The 27,720-nt window shown below is 47.6% G+C and overlaps 1 protein-coding gene across 3 annotated transcripts; it reads left to right on the top strand.

Moving 5' to 3' along the window:
* Positions 1-1,811: 1,811 nt before the first annotated feature.
* Positions 1,812-24,900, top strand: LOC101950099 (cholesterol side-chain cleavage enzyme, mitochondrial). Of its 3 annotated transcripts, XM_024104025.3 has the most exons (10): positions 1,829-1,959; positions 2,219-2,286; positions 6,836-6,991; positions 7,635-7,834; positions 8,941-9,144; positions 9,840-10,000; positions 11,981-12,147; positions 17,706-17,784; positions 22,443-22,634; positions 24,073-24,900. In XM_024104025.3, the coding sequence occupies exons 2-10, from the start codon at positions 2,249-2,251 to the stop codon at positions 24,193-24,195; spliced, it is 1,320 nt and encodes a 439-aa protein (XP_023959793.1). In that variant the 5' UTR covers positions 1,829-1,959; positions 2,219-2,248; the 3' UTR covers positions 24,196-24,900. The 3 variants fall into 3 exon arrangements, with proteins under 3 accessions (XP_008165057.2, XP_023959793.1, XP_023959792.1); XM_024104024.3 differs by having other exon boundaries at positions 1,835-2,286; XM_008166835.4 differs by lacking the exon at positions 22,443-22,634 and having other exon boundaries at positions 1,812-2,286.
* The last annotated feature ends 2,820 nt before the right edge of the window (positions 24,901-27,720 follow it).

Genomic DNA, 27,720 nt, shown 5'->3' with positions numbered 1-27,720 from the left:
CTGGGACGCCAGACAACAGTCTGGAGATGGGGGACCCTAGCGACTGGTGACCTGGTTACCAAGAGGCCCAGCCCAGCTTGGAAGGCAGCCAGTGCTGGCCAGTGGGAGGCCAATGGGTTGAGGAGAGAGGACCCAGGTGACCTGACCAACCAGTTCCAGCCAGAGGGGGAGCAAAGGATGGAGGAGAGAGGCCCCAGCTACCTGTTTACCTGGGATGGAAGACAAAGGACAGGGGAGGAGCTGTTGGGGCCTGTGATAGGTGATATAGAATGCCTCGGGTTGGAAGGAGGGGCTTCTGGACTGGAGAGAGAGCAGCCAGAGCCCACCTGGATGTGGGACAGACCTAGATGTACTGTGCTTAGGGATGCTAGGCCTGAGGGTCCAGAGAGTTTCCCATGCTGGGTTCTGATACTCAATAAACCCTTCTGTTTTATGTTGGCTGAGAATCACTCCAGTCTAGAGATCAGGGTTGCATTATTCCCTCTGGGGTTGGAGGCCCCGGGGGTCCAGAGCGAGTGGACTCCCTGAGGGGGCCCACATTGAGTGACAGGCATGCTGAGGGTCAGAGAGGTGCAGTTCCAGGAGGTGGAGGGGCCTACAGCTTAACCCCCGAGAGAGAGTGAACCCCTTGAAAAGGGCTGTGGCACTGAAGGGGGTTCCTCCCAGGGACCATACAGAGCTGGGGGAGAGCATGAGTACTGTGAGTCCATGACAACTTGAAACTGTGTTGTTTTCGTTTTCAAGGGGAACCTTCCTGGCAAACCCATACATCTCAGACTTTTGTACTATGCAAACGCAGAAAAATATTCTTGATTTCAAAGTGGTTTTTGCCCAGAACTTAATTTACCCAAGCCAAACAGAACTTGGGCCTTATGAATTGTAGTATTGCCAATCCCCAAGCATTCAAAAATCAGGAGCCAGGCCCCCAGAAATCATGAGATTGGCTTAAACATAATGAGATTTATTATATCTATATGATCTTTTTCCTTACCTCCTAGTTTCTGAGATTTCATGGTGCATTGTTTCACAATTTCAATCTTTTCTCAGCAATTAAAAAAAAATCAAAAACCCAAAAGCTGAGATTCTCCTGCAACCAGTGGACTCCAGGAGCTGCAACTTTAAGAAAAACACCAAATGTCACAGGATTTGCAGTGAAATCACCAGAGTTGGCTGCTTTGAAACAGCCAGTTCTCCTCTAGATGGGGAGCAGATTTTGAGTGAGCTCAATTTTTATTTGCAGAGTATCCTTTGAAAAAGTACTATTTCCTAGTGGGTAGAGCACTGGACTAAAAGTCAGGAAATTGGGATCTATTCCTAGCACTGGCCTGCTTCGTTACATCACCTCTCTGTGCCTCAGTTTTCCCGTTTGTAAAAGGAAGATAATAATTCTGACCTCCTTTGTAAAGTGCTTTCAGATCTACTTATTAAAAGAGGTAGGTGGTGGTGTTATTTTGACTCATACAGTAATTATATAGAGCTTTGATTTCAATGAAAGTTACGAATGTAAATGTCTTTGAGGATCTAAGTCATGGTCCTTGTTCTGTGTCCCCTCGTCCTTCCCCCAAACATACTGTATCACCCAATCCTCTTCGAGGAAACCCTACGAAACCAAGCTAACCAGCATTGTTGGAGCATCAAAGATTAGGGTTAGCTAGCTGATCAGAATCAGATTTCTATCCCTTGCAAAGAAATGCATTCCTGAGCCTTCTCACTGGGAAGGGAAGTGGGAGTAGCCAACCATGTCCACCCCCTACCTCGCTCCCCCCTTACTCCTGCATTCCTATGGGTGTGGCTTGCACTAACCTTCCACTGTCATTACTATAATTATCAAAGTGATTGGGAGGCAAGGACTGCAGCAGTGATTCAACTGGCTAGCTCATATCCTTGACAGAGACTGTGTTAATATAAGAGCAAGGCTCTTGGAGCGTGGGCCAGTCTGCAGGAATTTTCCCTCACAAGGTGACTCGTTGGTTTTGTTCTCCCTTCCCTGAGGGCCATGTTAGCCAGGGGTAGCTTGCGTTTGCCAGCTTTAGCCAATCCCAGCAGCCTGTGGATCCTCTCCCCTACCAAGGATGGCCAGGTCCCCGGCTACCGCAGGGTTTACACAGCTGCTGGCGAGGTGTACCCTCCTTCCCTCCAAGGGAAGGTGGCCCGGTCCTTCAGCGAGCTCCCAGGCAACTGGAGAACAGGCTGGCTTAACCTCTTTCACTTCTGGCAGGAGGGTGGCTTCCACAACGTCCACAACATCATGATCCACAAGTTCCAGAAGTTTGGACCCATTTACAGGTAAGAAGCTGTGAGGCAGGCCCACTTGGGCAGCAACAGCTCTCCTTCTGCTCTGCACATCCCTGCTAAGGGCAGCTCAGCGGCATAAAAGAAAATATGGGGATCAGGTGTGTATAGGTAGGGTGTTGAGGTACCATGGTCTAGTGGATTGGGCAATAGAGCAGGAGCCTGGAAACTTGGGTTCTCAGTGCCTTATGGGACAATCTTATCCATCTGCCCCTCCATTTAGATCCACTTTTACCTCTGTCCCCAGGGACCCAACTCCAGTAGTATAAACTGAGGGGCAGTGTGGTCTAGTGGATAAGGCTGGGAGTGAGGCGACCTGGGCTCTAGTGCCAGATCTGGAACTGACTTGCTGCATGACAGTGGGCAAGTCACTGGCCTCTTTGTGCCTCAGTTTCTCAACCTACCCTTTGGCTATTGAGATGGTAAGGTCTTTGGTGCAGGCCCTCCCTCCCCACCACACACAGTGCCTAGCACAGAGGGACCCTGATTTCAGTGACTGGAACACTAATAGTCTAGCAGGATCAGGTCTGAAAGATCCTTCAGTGTCTGGTCTGGGCCAGATTTAGGGATGACAGGAAGTCTCAGCTGGTGGCTTAACCAGAAGGCCACCCTTCCTCTCTATGTAGGTTTGTACATCTAGGAGCTCAGATGCCATGGGGATGGGCAGTAATACAAAACCCCAGTGTGTGAACATGTAACATCACACACTGTAATTTTACTCTGTCATTGCAGCACATGCCCAACTCAACCAACAGTTAATATAACAGGGCAAGAGGCCCTGGATTTACCCTTCTATCTGCAAATCAAAATAGTTGTAGCGTGTAACCGTACTGAGAAAGCCAACATGGGATCGAAGTGGCCATTTACATTGTTCGATACATTTTCATTGTTGCTCTGATCACACTCCCTTGGCTGGCAGAATCTTTAGGACTCTATTATCAACAGCAAACTTCTCTCCAAACTGTACTTAGTACAAGGCTATGGGCCAGATTCTCAGCTAGCAAAAGTCAGGGGATTTCTACAGGTTGCAGTGGAGCTGTGTCCATTTACACCAGCGGAGGTGCTGGCTTTATATTTTTCATCTCAATGTTTTGCTTCCACCAGTATCTCTCTAGCCCAGGGTTATTTTAGGCATGAGAAAATCTCATGGGCCCAAATTCACCCCTAGACTTAGTCTTAGGGATTTGACCCACTACCTTGTATAGCTGTTACACAGCTGGGGCTAGTTTAGTCTGCATGGGCCTGATCCTGAAGCCCTTATTCTTTATTTGTGCTCAGTTCCCTTTGGAAGCAATAGGTGTTTTGCCTGGGTAACTAGAGTCTGATCTTGGGTGGTGTTGATCTCCGGCAATTCCCATTGGTTTGGAGTTGCAGGTGTTGGCAGCTCCCAGGATCAGACCCTTAGGAAGGACATTTAGGGGGAGGCCCTATGGAACAAGGCTGTGGAATGTGGCTGAGATGTAGTTTAGATTGTGGCTGGGTGTTCAAGGGGAGCTGCTCCTTGCACTTAGGCCCTGTGGACAGCCACAGCTAATTCTTGCATGATCCGTGTGAAAGGCTAGTGGCACACACCATGCCAGCCTTCCCAAAGAGGTTGTTGTGGGGCAAATGGATGGTGCAACCATGGCTCTGTGCCAGTTAGAGCAGCTGAGCCAGTATGAAGGGGTGGAGGGGAAATAGATGCTGCCTTCTTGAAACAGGTGACAAGCTTCCACGTCAGTGCGCCAGGGGGAATTCTGGCTGAGTTCTGACAGCTGCACAGCCCTTTTGTCCCACGCAGACTCAGGCTGTGGCTCCAAAGCCACAATGCAGCCTGCTCAAATTCTTCACTGTGTGCACTGGGCAGACAGGAAGAGTGAGTCTTTCCCATGTGATCGCCCCTTGATCACACTAAGAGTTACAGACCCAGAGCAGCTGCACCACTAAACCCAAGAGGTAGCCCAGGATGTTAAGGCACATTCATAGATTAAGCTTCACTGTCTCCCTATGAGGTAGGTAACTTATTACCCCTGCTTTACAGGTGGGAAAACTGAGGCATAGGGAGGTTAAGGCCAGCATTTTCAAAAGTGGGTACTTTTTTCGAAGGTGTTGAAACTTGATATCAAGGCTTCATGCAAGGCTGCCAGGTAATTGATACTTTGGATTGGTGCAAGTGCCCCTAAAATATGGTTCTGGGCAATTCATTGTCTTCAGGCGGAAGAGGAAGGGTGGTTCAGTAGTTAGGGTTCTAGCCTGGGATGCTGGAGACCTGTGTTCCTGCTCAACTACAGACTTCACATGTGACCATGGGCAACTCACTTAGGCCCAGATTTGTAAAGGTACTTAGGTATTGCTGCACTCAGTGTTGTAGCAACCTAATTTATTTAGGAGCCTAAATCTCATTTGCAAAATGGATTTATACCCTTAGGAGCCAAATTCCCATTGAAAGCCAATGGGATTTAGAATCCTAGGTGCCCAAATCACTTTTGAGTGAGATTTAGGCTCCTCAACGAGTTAGGTGTTGCAAGACTGAGAACACCAATGCCTAAGTATCTTTCAAAATCTGGCCATTAGTTTCTCTACACCTTAGTATACCACTTGTGAAATGGGACTAACATTTCCCTTCCTCACAGAGTTGTTAGGACAAATACTTCAAAGCCCATGGCGGGCTCAGATTCCATGGTAATGGCGACCAGCTGTGTTTTAGGTAGAATCATTATCAGCAAGATATTGGTAACAGGAAGGTAGTTCAGAGAACAGCAGCAAAGGGGTTGAGTGAGGAAGATAAAATTAGCTAAATATGTGCAGTTTAGCTTGGCAAACAGCGAGGAGGATGCTATGACAGGGTATGATATTAAGAAAGGAAATAAAATCAACTGACCAAAATTCCTGAGTGTAAGACTAACAAAAACTCTCCCAATGGGAACATAACATAAGAACATCAGAACATAAGAAAGGCCGTACCGGGTCAGACCAAAGGTTCATCTAGCCCAGTATCCTGTCTACCGACAGTGGCCAATGCCAGGTGCCCCAGAGGGAGTGAACCTAACAGGCAATGATCAAGTGATCTCTCTCCTGCCATCCATCTCCATCCTCTGACAGACAGAGGCTAGGGACACCATTCCTTACCCGTCCTGGCTAATAGCCATTAATGGACTTAACCACCATGAATTTATCCAGTTCTCTTTTAAACTCTGTTATAATCCTAGCCTTCACAACCTTCTCAGGTAAGGAGTTCCACAAGTTGACTGTGCGCTGCGTGAAGAAGAACTTCCTTTTATTTGTTTTAAACCTGCTGCCTATTAATTTCATTTGGTGACCCCTAGTTCTTGTATTATGGGAATAAGTAAATAATACTTATTTACTTATTCCCAGTAAGTACAAGAACTAAGGAACAGCTTGGGGCTACCCCTGTATTGGACGGGAAATCGTAGCTCATTCAATCTAACTCATTTCCATGTCTAATTCCTGTGATGGCCCCTTTTGTCCAAGGACTGGGAGCAAAATCAACAAACATTAAACTAAACAAGCCTCACAACACCCATAGGAGAGAGGGAAATATTATTGTTGTTCTGATTTTACAGAAGGGTAAACAGAGGCAGGGGAAGGGGGCATGACTTGGATTCAGAGAGGGAGTCAATAACAGAAGCCAGTTCTCCTGGATGCCAATCCCATACACTAATCACTAAACAAATGCAGAAGTATTAAAAACAGAAGGGAAGAGACCTCTTGGGTCACTGAGCAGGGGTGGCTCGAGGCACCAGAGCACCAAACGCGTGCCTGCGGCGGCAAGCCACGGGGGGCAGTTTCCATGAGGGCGGCAGTCAGGCAGCCTTTGGCGGCATGCCTGCAAGAGGTCCGCCGGTCCCGCAGTTTCTGCGGCAATTTGGTGGCGGGTACGCCGAAGGCGCGGGACTAGCGGACCTCCCACAGGCATGCCGCCAAAGGCTGCCTGACTGCTGTGCTTGGGGAGGCAAAATACATATTGCTGCCCCTGTCACTGAGTGCAGTCTCCAGTCATAATCCCATATGGATTATGAAGCACTGGTTAAGGGCTGGTCCAAAGCCCTTTGGAGTTAGAATGGCCAAGTGATTTTTGGAGCATATGTCTTATTGGGAGTCAATGGGATTTGCTGAAAAGGCCATCCTCTGAGTTTCAAGTATGGGAGGTTATGTGTGTTATTTATGTCATAAGAGTTTTGATAGTGGCCTATTTTCACATACAACATATACCCAGGGGCAACTGCAATGGGCATGTTTTAGACATTTCAAGTTAATTAAATACATAATTCAGAAGACAGGGCTTGATCCAGAGTTCATTGGTGTCAGTGGAAAGACTTCTCCAAACTTTGGATCAGGTCCATAGTTTTGATCAGCAGCCAGACTTTTAGGTGTGTATCGATGCTGAACAGAGACTCTGGCTCTTGTAAATTTCCCCCATTGCTACTCATGGGGTACAGTTACAACTCCTGCCCCACTCAGCATTTATCAGGGTCAGCAAGGGAAGTTTTCTTCAGGGCTCTTTGCTTGTGGGAGTGTCCTGATCTCCTGTCAAATTTCACAGGGAGAAACTCGGCCTCTACCAGAGTGTGAATATCATTAACCCTGAAGATGCTGCTACTCTCTTTAAATCAGAGGGCAACTATCCAGAGAGGTTCATGGTGCCACCTTGGGTGGCCTACCGTGACTTCCGCAACAAGCCCTATGGAGTGCTTCTCAAGTAAGTAAGGTCTATAAAAGGGTATGCTGGGGAGTGAAGTTCCCTTTCTAATGACAAAGGTAGCTGGGCTCACCTTTATGTAGTAATCTAGGAAGGGAGGAGATGTAGCATGATGTGAGAAGAGGAGCATTGTCATAGTGATGCCTCTGAATTTGGAGCATCAGCTGGGGAGAGAAGTGGGTTGGCACCTAATTCTTAGGAAACTGTCTGAGGCTCAGGTGGGTCAGGTAGGTTTACCAGTAGTAGATAGGTCTGGTCTCTTAACTGGAGCACATGCCAACCTGCCCATCCTGGAAACCCTCCTTGATCCCTAGCTTATACTCCCCATGCAACTTGTTTCCCTGCTGCTAGGACCCGTGTGACTGTCAGGTCAGGACTGTGGCCTGGAACATGTGACTCTAGGTCTGGGAAGGAATTCACATGGGAACAGACCAGCCAGGGCATGGCAGCTGGACAGGAAGCAGTGGGTGCCACTCAGGGAAAATCAGTCTGTGTTGCTTCGTGGGCGAGATGAGGAGGGTTGCAGAGGTGGGTAGGGGCTGGGTGTAGGGGGGAAGAATGGGTTTATACTGTGCCCTGCCCTGAAAGGCGGGACATATCAGGGAACACAGCGATGTCAGTGATCTTCCTTTGATTTTCCCAGGAAGGGAGAGGCCTGGCGCTCCGACCGCCTCATTCTGAATAAAGAAGTCCTGTCCCTGCAGGTGATTGACTGCTTTGTGCCCCTGTTGAATGAGGTGGGCGAGGACTTTGTCAAGAGGGTCCGAGTCCAGATCGAGAAGAGTGGCCGGGGGAGGTGGACGGCCGACCTCACCAATGAGCTGTTCCGCTTCGCCCTGGAGTGTGAGTAGGCTGGGATGGCATGCTGCAGCTGCCTGTGGGTGTCCATTTGCTCAGTGGGGGCACCTGGGGCTGGGGGAAGCAGAGAAAAGCTCCTGCTGAGCTCAGTCAGTTTGCACTAGTGCCTAAATCCAGCCACCCAGACATGACACTGATTCCTGTGACTTTGCAAATGGCCCCTTATCATTAAAAGGGGTTGAACCATATCTATAGGGTCTGAACGCCCTTAGGAGGTGGAAAATCCACCCTTTCTGCTTAGGAAAATCTGTTTGGATGAGCACCTAAGTGACCTTCAGCAGAACCTCTTCAGCTTGAAACAAACCCCATGGGTTAGAATCCGTCAGTGTCTAACCTTATGCCTCAGACTGCAATGCGAGGTTCTGCAAGGATCATCCAGAACCTCTCTGCCCATCATGTCTGAGTGTCTTGTGGATGAAATATATTTATAGGACCACATCCACAGCTGGTTTAAGTCACCACAGCTCCACTGAAGTCAATGGAAACACATCAATTTACACCAGCTGGCCCCTGAACTGTGTCTCTGACTACTCATGGCACTTCCTCCAAGAATACAGTTGATGGCTCCAGAGTCCTGGCCAAATTTCAGCTGGAGTCATCATGCCTCACCAAACCCTCTCTGCAGCCACAGCTACATGTACTGCTCTTTCTTCATGTCCTGAACTGTTGTGCAGTGTCGGCTGACCCTGAAATACTGCCATTTCACCACAGAGGTGGCTGCATTTCAGTCCTAGACACTGCGTTTTATATATATAACGACAAATATGTTAGTGCTAGAATAAAGATGGGTAGAAATGACCCCTCTCTGGAGTGAAGATCTTGGAATGATGTTGGATAAGAGATACTATATCTTACATGCAATAGAACTACATAAAAAAGAACATTAAGGTTGTAAAGCCAAGCTTTTGGAAGCTAGGAAATGCCAGATTTACGGTTGCCTGTGTATCCTTAATAGACAGCACTACCAGCCCTACATATAAACATACTGTGTAATGGAGGTGCTTGTGGCCAATGGCCTCCGATCACCCCAGAGTGACATTTTTGGGGATGTTGGAAGTTTTGGGTTCTAACCCTAACCCTTGCCCCTGCAGCCGTGTGCAACGTCCTGTATGGAGCACGCCTCGGGCTCCTGCAGGATTTAATTGACCCTGAGGCACAGAAGTTCATCGATGCCGTGACCCTGATGTTCCACACCACCTCACCCATGCTCTACATCCCACCCAGCCTGCTCTGCAGGATCAACTCTAAGACCTGGCGGGACCATGTGGAGTCCTGGGATGTGATTTTCAGGCATGGTGAGAGCTCATGTGCACTGCTGCATAGATCTCACCCATCTTAGAGTAAGGCTGGTGGCTAGAGCAGGAGAGTTCATGCTGTCATGTGGAAGGCCCCAGAGTCAGTATCATACTGCCATAGATGAGAAGTTGTTGGAGCATCATGCAGGGAAAAGGATGGATTTGCACAGAAAATAGCTCTTGCTCATAGGAAGGGATGATTCTGGCAAGATACTTGCTCCTTGCTATACTGAGGGCTCTGATATGTTGCCAGGGTCTCTTAGATGGAAGGCAGCAGGGATAGCGCTGCTGGAGGAGCTGGTGGGGTTTTCTGTGGTGCAGGAGGGATCACTCAAGTGGCTTCAGTTGGGGAATTATAGGAAAGATACGAAGTGTCAGGAAAGTGCAGGATTCCCCATAGTGTCCTTGGGTACCAAATTCTAGCCAGGGCTGGCCAGTCTGGGAAAGCCCAATGAGCTGTCCCATGGGAAAGCCACACAGTTTTTGGCTGGGGCTGGTGAGATCCTTTGACTTAAGAGATGCCATTAAAAAGCCACTCAGTGACAGCACCTTAGCATCCTCAGGAGACTCAGGGACCAGGGGCTCAGAGGTGGGGTGGGGTGGGGTGGCATGGGGAGTGGGAGGAGGGCTGGGCCCTTATAGATGCTGAATTTACTGCTTGCTTTTTCTCCCTATCTCCCTCCCCCTTTTCCCAGCTGACAAGTGCATTCAGAACATCTACCGAGAGCTCCGGCTGGACCGGAAAAGCACCAAGGAATATACTGGGATCCTGTCCAGCCTCTTAGTACAGGACAAACTGCCCATCGATGACATCAAGGCCAATGTGACAGAGATGATGGCGGGCGGGGTGGACACAGTAAGGATGAGCCTTGGGGATTGGGGAGAGTGCCATTGTTGTGGTGGTGATTGTGACAGGATCCCTCCTGGGATGCAGCCTAAGACTGTGGGACCGCTGTTCCCCCTTAACTCTCTCCAGCCTGGGCTGTATCTCACAATGCCTTGCTTGTGACCAGCAGCAACCCCTCCAGGTGCTATTATTACTCAGCACAACTACATGTGGAGACCCCACACCCAGCTAGATTGCATGAATGCACCCAGAGCCGCTCATGAATCACATAGAGAAAGGCACCAGAGCCAAAGGGCACCAGAGCCAAAACTCAAGATGAGCAGTGCAAATTTATTAATTGGTTCACCACTTTAACAATGGAAAGTGGATATACACTAGCCTTTGTACCCTGAGCAGATTTGCCCCACACTTCATACAAACTCACTGGTAAAGATAAACAGTAAAACAAATTTATTGACTATAAATGATGGATTTTAAGTGATATTAAGTGATAGGCAAAAAGTCAGAGTTATTTACCAGAAGAAATAAAATATAAGCATGCAGTCTAAACTCTCAACCCTATTAGATTGGACAACATCTAGATTAAGCAGTTTATCTCACCCCACTGGATATTGCAGTCCTTAATATACAGGTTTGTTCCTTAAACCTGGGCCAATCTCCCCTGTTGGAGTCTTGTCTTCTTCTCTGTGTCTTGTGCGCTTGCAGCATAGGTGGGGGCGGAGAAGGGCCCAGTATGTGTCCACTCTGTCTGTTTTATACTCTCAGTCCATGTGCCTGGAAAACACAAGTCCAGGTATGTCTGGGGGGCATTGCTGAATCTCCAGGCAAAGTTGAGCAATCCTCCTGATGTGGCCTCATGCAGGTGAGTCATTGCATTGTAGCTCCCTTGCTGAACAATGGCTGTTGATGGGCTGTTTCACACCCCACCTGGGTGTTGGTTACTCTTCTTGCTGTTGCCTCTGGGGAGCTATCTGTCTGATTCCCCAATTTACAGCATGTTTCAGTGACAACCATACAATACAATTCTCGTAACCTCACATGCATTAATGATGCACATATATGGATAGAGAAATGACTTTCAGCAGATCGTAACTTTTCCCCGATGCCTTATAAGGCGTGCTTTATATGTAATATCACAATTATATACAGATGAGGAATATGGAGTTAGAGGCTCATATTTAAATGTGTGCTAACTTTGATATTAATGGAAAATATGCACACATGATAAATGTACTTTAAAAGTGTCATGACTGTTTTTAAGCAGTATGGATTTGTGGAAATATTCCACAATGAAGTGAAATAGAGGCACAGTTATAGAATGCTACATAAATGTCAGCACTCATCCTCTTGTGGAGAATTAATCTTACAGGCAACATTATCCTTAACTTTGAAGAAACTTTGAAACAGGGTGCTCTCTCAAGGTACAGAACGTGCCAGCAATATTGCAATATCTGTGGTAATTGCTGTGTACTAGAAGGTTTAGGGGAGAGAATTCATTATCACCTTGGACCTGGCATTTCACTAAGGAGCAATGGTGGAACCTCAACATAGTTCCCTGTTTGCATATCCTGGCTCTGGCACCCCTCTGATGGCGTAAGTGCCCCCAAATGACTTTTCCATACTGCTTCTCAAAGGAGGATGCTCATGGTGGAGTACACAAGGCAGAGAATAGCAAATGTTGAGAGCTTGGAACTGGAGTTCTGGCACCTGGGTGCCTCACTCCCATAGGCTCTTCTAAAAGTCCTGGCCTGTAACGCTTCATCAACACAGGGGCTCTTCTCTGAGCATCTCAAGGTGCTTCATTAAAGCCACACAACCAGGCCCCCTTGTCAGAAAGGGAAACTGAGGCACAGAGCGGCGACATGGCATGCATGGGTCACCCAGAGAGCAACATCCCTAGGGTCAGAACCCAGCTGGTGTTGAGTTCTAGGAGGTTCCCCTGTGCCTTGCTCTAGACCCCCCATGACCATCCTCTGTGCCCTGCTCTAGACCTCCATGACCCTCCAGTGGGCCATGTACGAACTGGCTCGCACTCCAGTGGTGCAGGAGCAGCTGCGGGAGGAGATCTTTGCGGCCAGACAGGCAGCACAGGGCGATATGCTGAAGATGTTGAAAGCCATCCGGCTGCTCAAAGCTGTCATCAAGGAAACGCTCAGGTAAGAAGTTTTCCTTTTCAAGATAGTGTAATCAGTTCCTGACCCCCACCACTTTCTACCCAGATGTGGGTCCACAGATGCCTGCCTTCTCTCTATGGGAGTTCAGCCTGGTACTTATACAACCCTCAGCACTACAGAATCTGAGCACTGGAGCTGGAGTTATTTACCATTGAAGAAAAATGAGTGTCTCCCTTGAATGACTGATCCTCTTAGAACAGTGGTTCTCAAATTTCATTGCACCGTGACCCCCTTCTGACAACAAAAATTACTACATGACCCCACAACTGGGGACTAAAGACTGGCCAGAGCAGGGCGGGGCCAAAGCTGAAGCCCAAGGGCTTCTGCCCTGGGTGGCGGGCATGTAACCTTAGCCATGGGTGGTGGGGCTTGGGCTTCGGCCCTGGGTGGTGGGGTTTGGGCTTGGGCCCTGGGCCCCAGGAAGTTTAACACTAGCCTTGATGACCCCATTAAAATGGGGTTGTGACCCACTTGGGGGTCCCGACCCACAGTTTGAGAACCTGTGTATTAGAAGATAACAGCTCACTACCTACTTACCTATGGAGCTATCAGGGGCGGCTCCAGGCACCAGCGCACCGAATGCCTTTGCAGACTGACAAATAGGCCCATGCTGCAAAGTGTCATGTACCCCTTGTACACGGGAGGTTGCAAGGCTGCTACTTGCAGGTCAGACTTCTGTACCAGATTTGGCCTGGCTACAGAGAGATCCAATATATGTGTTCTTTTTAAAATACCTTAGATCACGGCTAGGTTTGCTGTTACTAGTTCTGGTAAGGGATGTTATGCACTGTGCTGCCAGCAGTTGAAAATTATAATACAGTTTTAGACTAGAACCATAGAATCATAGGACTGGAAGGGACCTTGAGAGTTTATATGGTCCAGTCCCCTGCACTCATCCCATAAGATACCATGAGTAAGGATATCACTAAACTGGTTCTCTCTGTGTGTGAGCAGCTTCCTCGACTCCTCCATGACCCACTCTGCCCTTGCATAGGAGACGCATGGCACATCCGCTGCTTTGAAGACCTGTGCCTGTGGATCAAAGGGAGGGGGCATTTTGTCTGGTCTCTTTTTGCAAGCTTTCCTACTGCTTCCTCGTATTTCAGAATCTTTAATATCAAGCACTCAAGAAACTTTGAAAAAATAGCACCATTGATAATTGATTCCAACATTGACAACCTCAGGAAATCAGTTGAATTATTTTGTCTGTCTAATATTGCCCTCATCGATCTCCCATGACAGAGAGATAGGTGGCACAAGGATGGGGATTAATAATAAACTTCATGGGTCTGCAAGAGATGTGCTCAAGAGTTCTGAGCACATTATGTGCAAACACAAAGCCAAGAAAACCTAGACAGCTTTGGAAGAGATCCTTCAGGACTGCCGATTGCTGCCATAATAACAGTGTGTTCCCATCTGCCACTGACACCAGATCTAACCTTGGGAAATGGCAGACTAAACTAATAAAGCCCTGCACGTGCAGGAGCAAAGCTACTCAAAGATTGCAGTGCTTGCTTCAGAGAGGAAAGTTCTGAATCAATTTAAAAGGCTAGGAGTCCAACTCTGCAGGCAGGACAATGGGAGAAGGGGAACCTGTCCAAAGAGAATTCTCATCTGGGCCAGCACTGGGACTGGCCCATGCTGGGACTTAGACTCCCTCCCATTGCAGACACTAAACTGCTCATGCCAGGGAGGGTGCTAGGCTGCTAGATGTGCATTACTTAAAGAGCCAGATCTTCAGCTGTGGCAAATCAGCATCAGTTCATTGACTTAATTGGAGTTATTCAGATTTACCCCAGCTGAAGATCTAGCCCCAAGCTTCTGCTTCTCCCTGCTGGTGGCCAGGTGGACATTAAACAGCTTATAGCAAAAAACACAAATTCAACAGGGAAGAGCTCTGGTTTCATGGCCATCATCTCCACCCTCTCAATGAAACAGCTTCTCATACCCAAGGCTACATGAGATATTGCTGTGCACATAATGACTGCTAGATTGGCAGAGATGTTGATCTTGGGGCAGAGACTGTTTTTTTTTATTCTCTGTACAGCACCTGTACAGTGAGTAGACCATGCCTGGAGGTGGCTCTGCAATAATATAAATAATAAGGAATGATTTTTCTAACACATTCATGTGTCAAGTGCTTTGGGATTGATTTTGATCATTTACACCAGTGGAATTGCATAGACAGACCATCAAGTGACTCCTGATTTACCTCAGGAGCAGAATTGGTCCACTAGAGGATATCAGGAAATGTATTTAGGCTCTTAAACTGGCATTGTGGGTTCAGTCAAACAGAGACATTGACAAACATGAGGTTAGAGGAGAATGGCTCAGAAGATGGGAGAACTGGCATGTAAGACCCATGGAAAAAGCTTGAGAGAATTGAACACATCCTTTGTGGGAAACTGTATCACAGTGATGCATGGCGGCTGTATGCATGGGGTAGCATGGAAAAGACCGTGATCATGCAATCAAGGAGGACAGGACAACACATCTTAAATTGCAGCTGGGACAGTTTAGGCTAAATATTAGGGATAGTGTTATAGGACCAGTTTGGTGATAGCACAAATTGTCACTGGTATCACTTACCATGGAGTGATTCAAGACTAGATCTTACCCCCATCTGGCAGAATTGGCTTTAGGCATCATGTGTCTTATCTACACTGGGAATTTTCCCCAGTACTAGCAATAACTGTTCAGCCACCAGTGTTTGGATTGGTGGACCCTGCTGGAAACCAGGGTCAATCATGCTTCAATGCAAGGAAATGGGCTAGATGACTTGCTAGCGCTCCCACCCCATTGAAGCAATATGCTGGTTTGATCAGCTACCCAGCCAGCATGCTGTGCACAATGGAAACTGTCTTAAGCAATGTGACAGGGCCATAGCTGGGCTCCCACCAAACCACTACTGAGTTCCCAGGCAGGTGCACAAAGTAAAAGGGGTTTTTGGCTGTCACTCCTTTCAGGCAGGGTCCCACACACAGCAGCAACAGGCAAGTCACATGGAGCACATTCCCTGTCAAGCCGACCTACCCTCCTCTGGGGCTTCTGGCCCAAGTCAGACTTTCCTCATAGAGTAAGACCTGGGAAGCTGCTCTCCGTTCCAGCCAGACTCTACGGAAGCTGGGCTCTCCCATTTTAACACCTCCTGATACAAGGGCTGTGGATTAATCACACTTAACTCATGTGATTAACTAAAAAAAAATGTAATAATGATTAATCGCAGTTTTAATCACACTGTTAAAGAATAAAATACCAATTGAAATTTATTAAATATTTGTGGATGTTTTTCTACATTTTCAAATATATTGATTTCAGTTACAAGATAGAATACAAAGTGTACAGTGCTCACTTTATTATTTTTATTACAAATATTTGCAGTGTAAAAATGATAAACTAAAGAAATTGTATTTTTCAATTCACCTCATACAAGTACTGTAGTGCAATCTCTTTATCGAGGAAGTGCAACTTAGAAATGTAGATTTTTTTTGTTACACAACTGCAACCCAAAACCAAAACAATGTAAAACTTTAGAGCCTAACAGTCCACTCAGTCCTACTTCTTTTTCAGCCAATCGCTAAGACAAACAAGTTTGTTTATATTTATGGGAGATAATGCTGTCCGCTTCTTATTTATGTCATCTGAAAGTGAGAACAGGCACTTTTGTAGCCAGCATTGCAAGATATTTACGTGCCAGATATGCTAAACATTCGTATGCTTCAGCCACCATTCCAGAGGACATGCTTCCATGCTGATGACGCTCGTTAAAAAATAATGCGTTAATTAAATTTGTGACTGAACTCCTTAGGGGATAATTGTATGTCTCCTGCTCTGTTTTACCCACATTCTGCCATACATTTCATATTATAGAAGTCTCGGATGACATCCCAGCACATGTTGTTCATTTTAAGAACACTTTCACTGCAGATTTGACAAAACAAAAAGAACATACCAATGTGAGATTTCTCAAGATAGATACAACACTTGACCCAAGGTTTAAGAATCTGAAGTGCCTTCCAAAATCTGAGAGGGACGAGGTGTGGAGCATGCTTTCAGAAGTCTTAAAAGAGCAACACTCTGATGCGGAAACTACAGAACCCGAACCACCAAAAAAGAAAGATCAACCTTCTGCTGGTGGCATCTGATTCAGATGATGAAAATGAACATGCATCGGTCTGCACCGTTCTGGATTGTTATTGAGCAGAACCCATCATCAGCATGGACGCATGTCCTCTGGAATTATGATTGAAGCATGAAGGGACATATGAATCTTTAGCGCATCTGGCACATAAATATCTTGCCACACTGGCTAGAACAGTGCCATGCGACTCACTTTCAGGTGACATTGTAAACAAGAAGCAGGTGGTATTCTCTCCCACAAATATAAACAAACTTATTTGTCTGAGCCAGTGGCTCTCAACCTTTCCAGACTACTGTACCCCTCCCTTTCAGGAGTCTGATTTGTCTTGCATACCCCCGAGGTTCACCTCACTTAAGAACTACTTGCTTACAAAATCAGACACAAAAATACAAAAGTGTCACAGCACAGTTACTGAAAATTGCTTACTTTCTAATTTTTACCATATAATTATAAATCAATTGGAATATAAATACTGTACTTACATTTCAGTGTATAGTATATCGACCAGTATAAACAAGTCATTGTATGAAATTTTAGTTTGTACTGACTTCACTAGTGCTTTTTATGTAGCCTGTAGTAAAACTAGGCAAACATCTAGATGAGTTGATGTACACCCTGAAAGACCTCTGAGTACCCCCAGGTGTACATGTACCCTGGTTGAGAACCACTGGTCGGAATGATTGGCTGAACTACAAGAAGGACTGAGTAGACTTGTAGGCTCTAAAGTTTTACATTGTTTTATTTTTGAATGCAGTTTTTTTGTACATAATTTTACATTTGTAAGTTCAACTTTCATGATAAAAAGATTGCACTACAGTACTTGTAATGGGGGAATTGAAAAATACAATTTCTTTTGGTTTTTACAGTGCAAATATTTCTAATAAAAAATAAACTGAACACAGTACACTTAGTATTCTGTGTTGTAATTGAAATCAATATATTTGAAAATATAGAAAACATAAAAACATATTTAAATGGTATTCTATTATTGTTTAACAGTGCGATTAATCATGCGACTAACCATGATTATTTTTATAATTGCGTGATTAATTGCAATTAATTTTTTTAATCGCTTGACAGCCCTCCCTGACACCTATTGCAGGTGTAGCAGGTCAGGGTTTATTAACCCCACAGCAGCTTGTTAACCTTCTCCTGGACAATGGAGGGTTTGTATACCCTGTCACAAGCAATAGCTCGATGGCCTGATTTAACAGAGGTAGGTCCTCTATCAAAGTGGGAGCAGAATGACATGGGGAATCTTTGGGCTGAGCTCTTATTTCTAAGGTGGATGACTGGTCTCATGCACAGCCCTGATTGTATACTCTGCCCATTCGGACAATATCAGCTGTAAATGAGTGATGAGTAAATACCACCCTGATGTGTCCTCCTCCTCCTGCAGGCTCCATCCAGTGGCAGTGACCCTACAGAGATACACAACACAGGAGATTATCCTCCAGGACTATTTCATCCCTGCCAAGGTGAGCTTCCCACCGGGGCAGGGCCAGACGGAAGGAGGGGAACAGGCACCTGTGGAACTTTGGCTTTGTCTCCACTAGATGTCTTAACATTTCCCACTGTTGCTGCTTTTGGTGCCTCTCCAATGGTGGTGGCCAGCGTGGGAGCACAGCTATAGGCTGCAGGGCTGGCCCACAACATATTGGCACCTGAGGTGGGGAGCTCAAATGACGCCCCCATGCCCCTTAGCTTGGGCCAAAACTTTGAAAGGTCTCAGTTCTACCTTTTTCCTGTTCTACTCCTCTCATGGTACTGCTCTGCTACCTACCCCAATAAAGGAGAACTAAAAACTTAAAATGCCTTGTTCAAAAATTTTAAGTAACACTTAACTTTCAAAAGCCTGAACAGCAAATTTAACTTTTCTTGTCTGCATAGTAAACACTGGCATTTTTATCTGTATGAATAATCAAAGTGGTGTTTTCCGTGCCTTCGTGGTTGCAAAGCTTTGAACTGCTTCCTGAAGGTCCACAGTCTGGGCCAGCTCATGCTCTATTGAGATGGTTGCAAGGCCGACCAGCCTCTCCTGTGTCATTGTGGAGCGTAGATGTGTTTTTATTAACTTCAGCTTGGAGAAGCTGCGTTCTCCACTGGCAACTGTTACAGGAAGTGTTAGAAGTATGCACAGAGCAACAAAAGCATTTGGAAAGAGGGTGGTCATCTTATTTGTGCACATATATTCCAGAACAGCCTTTGGAGTTGATCCTGCTGAAATGTATCTTGAAAGGGCTTTCAGTTCATCACCTAAATCACTCGCATCAATATTGCGCATGTCATCATGTGTCTCTAGTGTCCTGCATTTCTGGTGTAGGTCTTCTTCAGGTATAGTGAGGAGTTTTGGAATATCATACAACATCCCAAATATACTGCTGTGTTCCTTGAGCTGCATGAAACGTTCTTTCACTGACTGTATTGCACAATCTAGCACCTGGTTAAAGAAGTCAACTTTGAATTGTTGTTTGGGGTCTCTTATGGGATTATCCCGTGCCTCGTAATCAAAATGTCTTTTTCTTCGGTGACTCTTGTATTCTTGAATGGGTGGGAAAATAGCTTTAGTGTGAAGTTCCTCTGTCAACTTCTGTGCAGTCTTCAGAATGTTTTGAAATCCCTCATCTGACCAGTAAGACTGTAGGTATGACTTTGCTTTGTCCAGTTGTTCCATTGCTCCAGATATATCAAGGTCAACACCTTGGAGTCTCTTGCTTACAACATTTATTTCAAATAGAATGTCATGCCACAACACTAAGCCGCACAGAAATGTGAAGTTATGTATGTTTCTGGTGATTCCATTTCCCTCTGCCACTCTTCTCCCATGAACAGTTCCTGTCATATCCTCCATAATGGCAACTATGGAATCATCTATCTTCCCAATTTAGTGTTTGATAGGCTTTATCACCTCCACTCGACTTTCCCATCGTGTGGCACTCAGTGGTTTCAGTGTCAGAAAGGATGTTCCCAGATGTTGCTTCAAAATTTGTCATCGTTGAGTTGATGCAGAGAAAAATACATAGATGCTTTGAATTACATTAAAAAATTCAGCAGCCTCACTAGAAGCTGATGCTGCATCACTGACCACCAAGTTCAATGAATGAGAACTGCATGGGACAAAAAAAGCTTGAGGGTATGGGTACGTCTATACTTACCGCCGGGTCCGGTGGTAAGCAATCGATCTTCTGGGTTCGATTTATCGCGTCTTGTCCCAGATCGATCCCGGAAGTGCTCGCCGTCGACGCCGGTAGTCCTGCTCCACAAGAGGAGTATGTGGAGTTGACGGGGGAGCCTGCCTGCCGCGTCTGGACCCGCGGTAAGTTCGAACTACGGTACTTCGACTTCAGCTACGTTATTCATGTAGCTGAAGTTGCGTATCTTAGTTCGAAGTGGGGGGTTAGTGTGGACCAGGCCTTTAACTCTCGGATTCGTGTCTGCACTCCTCTGTTCTTTCCTCTCATGTTGGCACCATTATCATAGCCCTGACCTCTCATGTCAGCTATCGCAATTCCCATATCTTCCAGCTCTTTAAGAAGCACTTTTGTCATACCAGCTCCTGTAGTATCATCAATGTCAATAAATTCTAGAAAATGCTCTCTGACAGTCACCATTGCAGGGACATTTTCACTAGGTTCCGTTGTTGTTACAAAATGCACCATTAAAGTAATTTGTTCCATATGGCTGATGTCAGGTGTGCAGTCCAGAATAACAGAGTAATATCTTGCTGACTTCAGATCTGCCACAATCTTCTGTTTGACTTTTGTTGTCAGTAACTGTTTGATCTCATTTTGAATTGTTTTTCCAAGGTAGTGGTGTGTGTACATTTCTTGGGTGGTGACTCTTCTTAGATGCTCCTGGAGTACAGCATCAAACTCAGCCATCAGCTCCACAGTTTTAAGGAATTTTCCATTGTTTGACACACACAGCTGATCTGAAGTGCTAGGTTTTGGGTAGCAAGCATTCTCACAATGGCAATGAGCCTTTTCAGACCATTTTTGCCAGTAAAGATGCAAATCTGATGCAATCTTCTCTTGATGCTGATCATCTATGGTGGCCTTTAACCTTAGTCTCATCACAAGCTCTTTCCACCTATGGAATGTTCTCTGGCGCAGCTCCAGCCCCAGGGGGACGCAAATACCGACAGTGCCGGCTCCCCGCAACGCGCTGGCGTCCACAACCCCCTCCCCCCCCCCCCCGGGGCGCCCCCAAGCCTTGCGATGGCTGCCGAGCGGCGCCCAGAGACACCCCCCACCCAAAGGACAGGGGCCCGCGCCCTCCCTCCCCCGACGGCTTGCTGCCTCACAGGGGCAGGTTGGTCGCGTCGCAGGGGCCGCTGGGAGTTGTAGTTCTCGGCCGCTCCCCTCTCCTGGCTCTCCCTGGAGCGTGAGGCCCGGCCGGACTACAGCCCCCAGCATGCCCTGGGCAGGAGCCGAGTGTCGCACCGAGATGATGTCACAGCAGGCGACCAACACACACAGATTCGGAGATCCTAGCCTCCCTATTTCCCCAGACATGTCCGGCTTTTTGGCAATTCCCCCCGGACGGGGATTTGGGGACCAAAAAGCCGGACATGTCCGGGGAAATCCGGACGTAAGGTAACCCTACTATGGTAGCAGGGCCTGAGTGAGGTAAGATATCAGCATCTTAAAGGCCTAACTGGCTCCTACTACTTCAGTTGACTGCTTGTTCTCCTCAAGTGGGTTCAGGGAAGCAGCAGGAAACAGGAAGCTCCCTGAGAAGCTGTTGTTCATCAGTCCAGGCTCCTGGGGGTGCTAGAGAGGTACATAAGAGGCTCCTCCTCCTCTCTCTCCTTGCAGCTCCTGCTGCTTTCTGTTATTCCCTCTCACCTTTTCTCCTGTCTGCCTGTTATGTCTCTTGTGCCCTTCTTCCTTGAGCACAGCACTCCACCATCTCTGTGCATCTAGAGCAGAGAGAATACATATGCACCAGCAGCAGACACAATTTTCTACACTCTGGGTCCTAGTGGTGCCCCCCCCACAATCTGACACCTGAGGCGGCCGCCTCAGTTCGCCTCATGGTAAGGCTAGCAATGATAGGCTAACCCAACCATTTTAACCATTGTGTCAGCCAGATCTAGTGCAGAATACCCATGGCTTGTAGCAAAAGCCCCATTCACAGCCAAGGGAAGACTGTAGATAAGCACTGTTTAAAAACTTGCTTATGGCCAACCAGAATTGTACCAGGCTTGGGCTAGTCAGTGATGCCAGGGTTGGGGCACATTAGCTTGGTGTTTAAAGAAAAGATCTACCATGAATCTGAACCCAGCCCAAAGCACAAGTGCCTGGGCCCATCCAAACTGGCTGGCCAAGGCATGTTAGAGGGATGGGAATCTGGGCTGAGCTTTAGAGACACAGCAGAGAACTCACAGCCCGGGGGGACGGGGTGGGGCACTTTGAACTACCTTTGCACCTGCCTAATCCTGGGTTGCTCTGGCAGCTGGAGTGTCCCCTGCCCAGGGGCCTGTCTAACCTACAGCAGCCTTCATAGCCTGCCCCACAGAGCACTGCTCTGTCGAGAATCTCTGCTGCACCTGAGCCCCACACATGTCCTTCAGAAGGCAGCCTTCCACCACACCTGCCTGCACTGAGGGAATTCTCCCCCAGCTGGATATGGGACCCCTTCTGCTGTTCCCTTTGCCCTTTTACCCAGTGTAAATGGGTGGGGGAGGGAATTCACCTAGTGAGTTTAAGCCATGCGTAGATATGGAGCTTACACTCAGTTGTAAGAGCACTTTAGATGGGCCCAAAGAAAATGGGGGAACTAAACGTGTGGCTGGCTGGAGCAGACACAGGCTCTGAAACCATTGCCAGTTACAGAGTGAACAGTGCACAGCCTCTCTGCGCAGCACATACAGCAGCGCTCTCCTGATGGAGCATACTATTAAAGTCAGTGTCACTCACCCTGAGGGAGGGCTGCCCACCAGGCCCTGTGTGTAGATCTGTGTTTGTGGTGGCACAATGGGCCAGACTCACCCAAGGGCAGATGCTGTTCCCTCACATTGTGACTGCAGTGTCACTCCCCTGTCATGACTGAAGTCTGGCACAGCCCCTGTGATGGATGCCTGCTGGGAGAGCTGCTAGCAGTCCACTCACCCTCCCTCCCCTCTCCTTTGCAGACTCTAGTGCAGGTTGGAATTTACGCTATGGGCCGTGATCCCAAGTTCTTCACCAAGCCAGAGCTGTTCGACCCGGCAAGATGGCTGAAAATGGACTCTACATACTTCAGGGGGCTGGGCTTTGGCTTTGGGCCACGTCAGTGCCTCGGTCGCAGGATTGCTGAGCTGGAGATGCAGCTCTTCCTGATCCATGTGAGTCTGACACCTTCCTCCCTTGGCAAAGCCGCAGAATTTGCAAAGCACCTTGTCGCTGAGGCAAGTTCCCGGCGATGCCAGAGAAGGGCTGTGGGCAGCTGCACAGAGAACCAGGGGAACCTAGGGCTCTGTTGGGAAAGAGAGAAACAGAGGTCTAGGCACTTGGCTGTCTGCATGGCTTGCACAAGTGGAATGAGCATTGCATGGTAGATGGTTCAGGCAGCTAAGGCTGAAAATTACAGGACCCAGATCTTAGGACCCTGCTAGGTGAGTGGGGCTGAGCTGGAATCCTGCTCAAGCCCTGTCATGTTGCAGTGTGGACACAGCTCAAGCTGACCCGAGTCAGACAGTCTGTGTAGCTCACTGTGGACATGTTAGTATGGCGTGAGATCCGGTTCCAGCAATTGTAAACCCAGGTTTACAATGCAGTGTGGCTGTTCAAGCATGGGCTTGGCAGCACCAAGGCCACAAGCCCATATCCCACAGATCCTGGTTTATAATGCAGTGTAGCCATACCCTGAGAGTCCTGCTAGAAACGTGCAAAAGATTAGCAACAAATACGCAAAACCAGTCCAAATCAGAGGGAGGTCTTTCTTTTCACTGGAATCAGCATGATCCAGCAGTTAGCGCATTGGTTTCAGAGTCCTGGTGTCTAGGCCCAGCTTTGTCAGTGTTTATGGATATTCACTTCATCTCTCTGGCCCAGATCCACAAGGTATTTATGCAGATCACAGAGGATTTTTGCCAGTTTTCTTGAAGTTCATGAAAAAGCAAAACTAGAGGGGTACAAAATCCTCCCCAAATGAGCAACATTTTTGGGTGTGCACATCATCTCCTGCATGCACAGATGGAGAGCAAAGACCATCTAGTGCAATGAATATAAGGACATTTAAAGAATGTCCAGCCCCGAAGTCAACAGGGCTTCCCTCAGCCAAAGACTAGGGATAAAGTCATTTCAGCCCTACTCCACAGTGGAGCTGCCCCACACTGCCTTCTTCCCAGAGATCTCCCTTCTCATCCTCTGGCTATCAGGGTCATTCACCTAAGGCCCCACTGAACATCCTTCTTAGTGGAGAGTTGTGGGAGGTAATGCCACACATCTTGCTCAGTCCTGCAAATTTCCTGCACTGGGGTAGTCAACTCTGGAGCTTCCAGAGGGCGATAGTGGCTTGTGGCAAGAAATTATTGTGCCACGAGTTGAAAAAGTGGCACATAGTGTCTTGCCACTGTCTGGCTCAAGTTAGTGGTGCTTCTAGTGTAGGTCAGAAGTGGGGGCATTGGCAAAGCTGTCTGGGGAGTTGAGGGAAGCTTGCACAGCATCTGACTGCAGCCACAGTGCAATGAGACCTTCTCTTCCATTTGCCTCATTGGTTGGAATCAAGATGAGTTTGCTTCTCTGACAGATTTTCATTGTCTCTTTTGTTCTATTTCCCAGATGCTGGAGAACTTCAAGATAGAAACCAAGAGAGGAGTGGACATTGGTACCAAGTTTGACCTCATCCTGATCCCAGACAAACCAATATGCCTTACGTTACGGACCCTGGACTCCCAGCCATGAATGGAACAGAAGCTACCGCTCCCCACTGATTCTGTGACAAGGCCGGGCCAATGGGTGATGGAGCCAACGTCAACTCATCTTGAGCCAGCTGAAGAGCTGTCACCTGTGTTTGGGACAATCTGTACATATGATTTATGTCCTTGTGGAACTTTGTCTCTAGACATAAAAATTAGACTCTAGTAAGGAGAAATGAATGGGGGCTGGGGTGGGTGTTATGGGATTCCCTGGGGTGCAACCTGGAACTGGGGTACCACTGAGCCCTCTGACCTGTCAGCCTGGGCTCCCTCTCACACTTTGATGCCATGACAACCTCTGGCAGGTACTGCACTTACACAGGCATCCACAAGCAGGGACACACCCAGTTGAGTTACGTGAATGCTTCTCCAAGCCACTCATGAACTAATAGAGAGACTCCAGCCAAGTCCCCCCAGCTTCCCAGCCGTACACCCCAGAGTTGTACCATCTTGTCCTGGTTAGAAGCCTGACCAGTGTAAATTTATTACCTGATCCACCCCTCCCTCAATGTGGAGAGGATATAACACAAGCCTTTGTAACTGAGTTGAGATTGCCTAAGCACTTCAAGCAAACTACACCGTTTTAAGTAAAGTGTAAAACAGATTTATTAGCTACAGAAAGATAGATTTTAAGTGGTAGGCATAAAGCTCAGAGAAAGTTATCAAAGAAAATAAAAGATTAAATGCACAATCTAAATCTTAACCCTTATTACACCAGGCAGTATTTAGATCAGCGATTTTCTCACCCTACTGGATGTTACAGTTCTTAATACACAGGTTTCTCATTAAGTCTGGACCAGTCTCCTCAGATGACCGTCATCTTTTTGGTGTGCCTGTTACTTCCAGCATAGGTGGGGGAGGAGAAAGGCCAAGATATGCTGCACCTGTTATACCCTCAATCCATGTATGTGGAAGATACTTGCCCAGACATGTCCCAGTGAGCTTTGCTAAGTCACAGTGATCAAGTAAACCCCCATTGTGTGGACTGGGCAACTGTCATTGAATTGTAAGACCCTTGAGTACAACACCCTTGCTGATTAATGGTCATGGAGCACCATCCTGGCCAGGGGTCCTTTATGTGTCACTAGCAAACTTACAGCATATTTCAGTAACAACCATACAGCAAAAATCTCATACTAATGCTATACATATTTGGACAGAACGGGTTTTAGCAGAGCATGACTTTTCATATATCTTACATGGCATGCTTTGTATGAAATATCACAATTACATGACAGTGGTGAATATGGGGGTTACAGGGTGCTATTTTCAGGTTATAGTGTTTCACAGTGGGGTGGGAGCTCCAGGGACCTAACCCAGGCTTTGTCTGTCACTGCCTTTGCTGCTGACCAATGCAATGGTCACTGGAAGATATAATCTGGCTAGGCAGCTGAAGGGTGCTAACTGCAGTCTCCATCCTGGACATAAAATGTGCCTTGGTGATCAAATTCCTCCAGTGTTCAGGGCAAAGTAGAGACTGTCCACAGTGCAAGATGAATGTTCATGTAGGTCCCCTGGCCTGTAGACCTCTGGAACACAGCCCCAAACCCCAGGCACGGAAGTGGCAAAAGGATCCAGACGTTTCAAGCAGCCCCAGTCTTTTGGGTTCTGGAGTGTTAGCAGAGTTAGTCAAGGTCACCCTTACTGTGTCAGCACAGTCAACGCTGCCCTCCCACGTGCATTGGAATGGGAAGATGCCCATCAGCTTTCACTCACTCATCCACATCACAGCCTTTGCAAAATGTTTCATAGGCACCACTGTTTTACCCTCCTCCCACCATTGTGTTTGCCAGTACACTGTCTAGCTGGGATAAATATAATGGTTTGTCTTTTTATAGCACTCGTCAGCTGAAGGTAGGTTGACACTGATGGTGTAGTTGCTGCCTCGGGTACAGGTACCCAGGTATCACAGACTCACAGGTCTCGTGCTCTCTCCCGGCTCTGTACGGTACCTGGGAGGAACCCATTTCAGTGCGACAGCCCTTCTTGGGGGCGTCCACTCTCTCTCGGGGGTTAAGCCGTAGGCCCCTCCGCTTCCTGGAACTGCACCTCTCTGACCCTCAGCATGCCTGTCTCTCAACGTGGGTCCCCTCTGGGAGTCCACTCACTCTGGGCCTCCACTCCCAGGGGGAATAATGCAATCCTGATCTCTAGACCGGAGTGACTCTCAGCCAGAGTAAAACAGAAGGGTTTATTGAGCATATGAACCCAGCACAGACAACTCTCCGGGCCCTCAGGCCTAGCATCTCTCAGCACAGTACATCTAAGTCTGTCCCGCATCCAGGTGGGCTCTGGCTGCTCTCTCTCTGTCCAGTCCAGCAGCCCCCTCCTTCCAGCCGATCATCCAATATTATCTCCCCCCAACATCTCCTCCCATGTCCTTTGTCTTCGGTCCCAGGTAAACAGGTCACTGTGGCCTTTGTTCCCCTCTGGCTGGAACTGGTTGGTCAGGTCCTCTCTCCTCAGCCCTTTGTCCTCCCACTGGCCAAAACTGGCTGACTGCCAAGCTGTGCTGGGCCTCTTAATCACCCCCAGCCCCTGGATTAGAGCCTCCTTCAGTTCACAGAGTGCCCCCGGCACTGTTAGGTCCAGACCACCTTGTCTGGATTGCCCAAATTACCAAGCTTCATAATGGGAGCTAAAGTGGGTTACAAAGCTTCAGTAGTACCCTGCCATCCCATTAGAGACCTGGGCCTGTTTCTCGATTTGAGGAATGGCCAATCTCTGGTTACCTTGACTGGTTCTGGCTTTAGCAGATGCTTCCCACCTTGTGGCCCAGGTATGACACATCTGCCATCCTCATCTTACCTTTTCCGGCCTCTACCATCCATCCTGGAGGCGTCCCAGGCTGCTCTTCACTGGGACACTTGATTCTCCCAGGTTGGGCTGAAGACACAGACATCATGAATGTATACATTTTAAATTAATGGAGATATCCCATCTCCTAGAACTGGAAGGGACCTTGAAATGTCATCAAGTCCAGCCCCCTGCCTTCACTAGCAGGACCAAGTACTGATTTTGCCCCAGATCCCTAAGTGGCCCCCTCAAGGATTGAACTCACAACCCTGAGTTTAGCAGGCCAATGCTCAAACCACTGAGCTACCCCTCTGATGGTGTAAGTGCCCCCAGATGACTTTTCCACACTGCTCCTCAAAGGAGGATGCTCATGGTGGAGTACACAAGGCAGAGAATGGCAAATGTTGAGACCTTGGAACTGGAGTTCTGGCACCTGGGTGCCTCACTTTCATAGGCTCTTCTAAAAGTCCCAGCCCATAACACTTCATCAACACAGGGGCTCTTCTCTTAGCATCTCAAAATGCTTCATTGAAGCCACACAACCAGACCCCCTTGTCAGAAAAGGAAACTGAGGCACAGAGAGGAGACATGGCATGCATGGGTCACCCAGAGAGCAACATCCCTAGAGTCAGAACCCAGCTGGTGTTGAGTTCTAGGAGGTTCCCCTGTGTCCTGCTCTAGACCTCCATGACCCTCCAGTGGGCCATGTTTGAAC

The sequence above is a fragment of the Chrysemys picta genome, chromosome 10 (assembly GCF_011386835.1).
Source record: "Chrysemys picta bellii isolate R12L10 chromosome 10, ASM1138683v2, whole genome shotgun sequence".
NCBI lineage: Eukaryota > Metazoa > Chordata > Testudines > Emydidae > Chrysemys > Chrysemys picta.
Note: the sequence above shows the minus strand (reverse complement) of the source record. Positions and strands in the feature narration are given on the sequence as shown.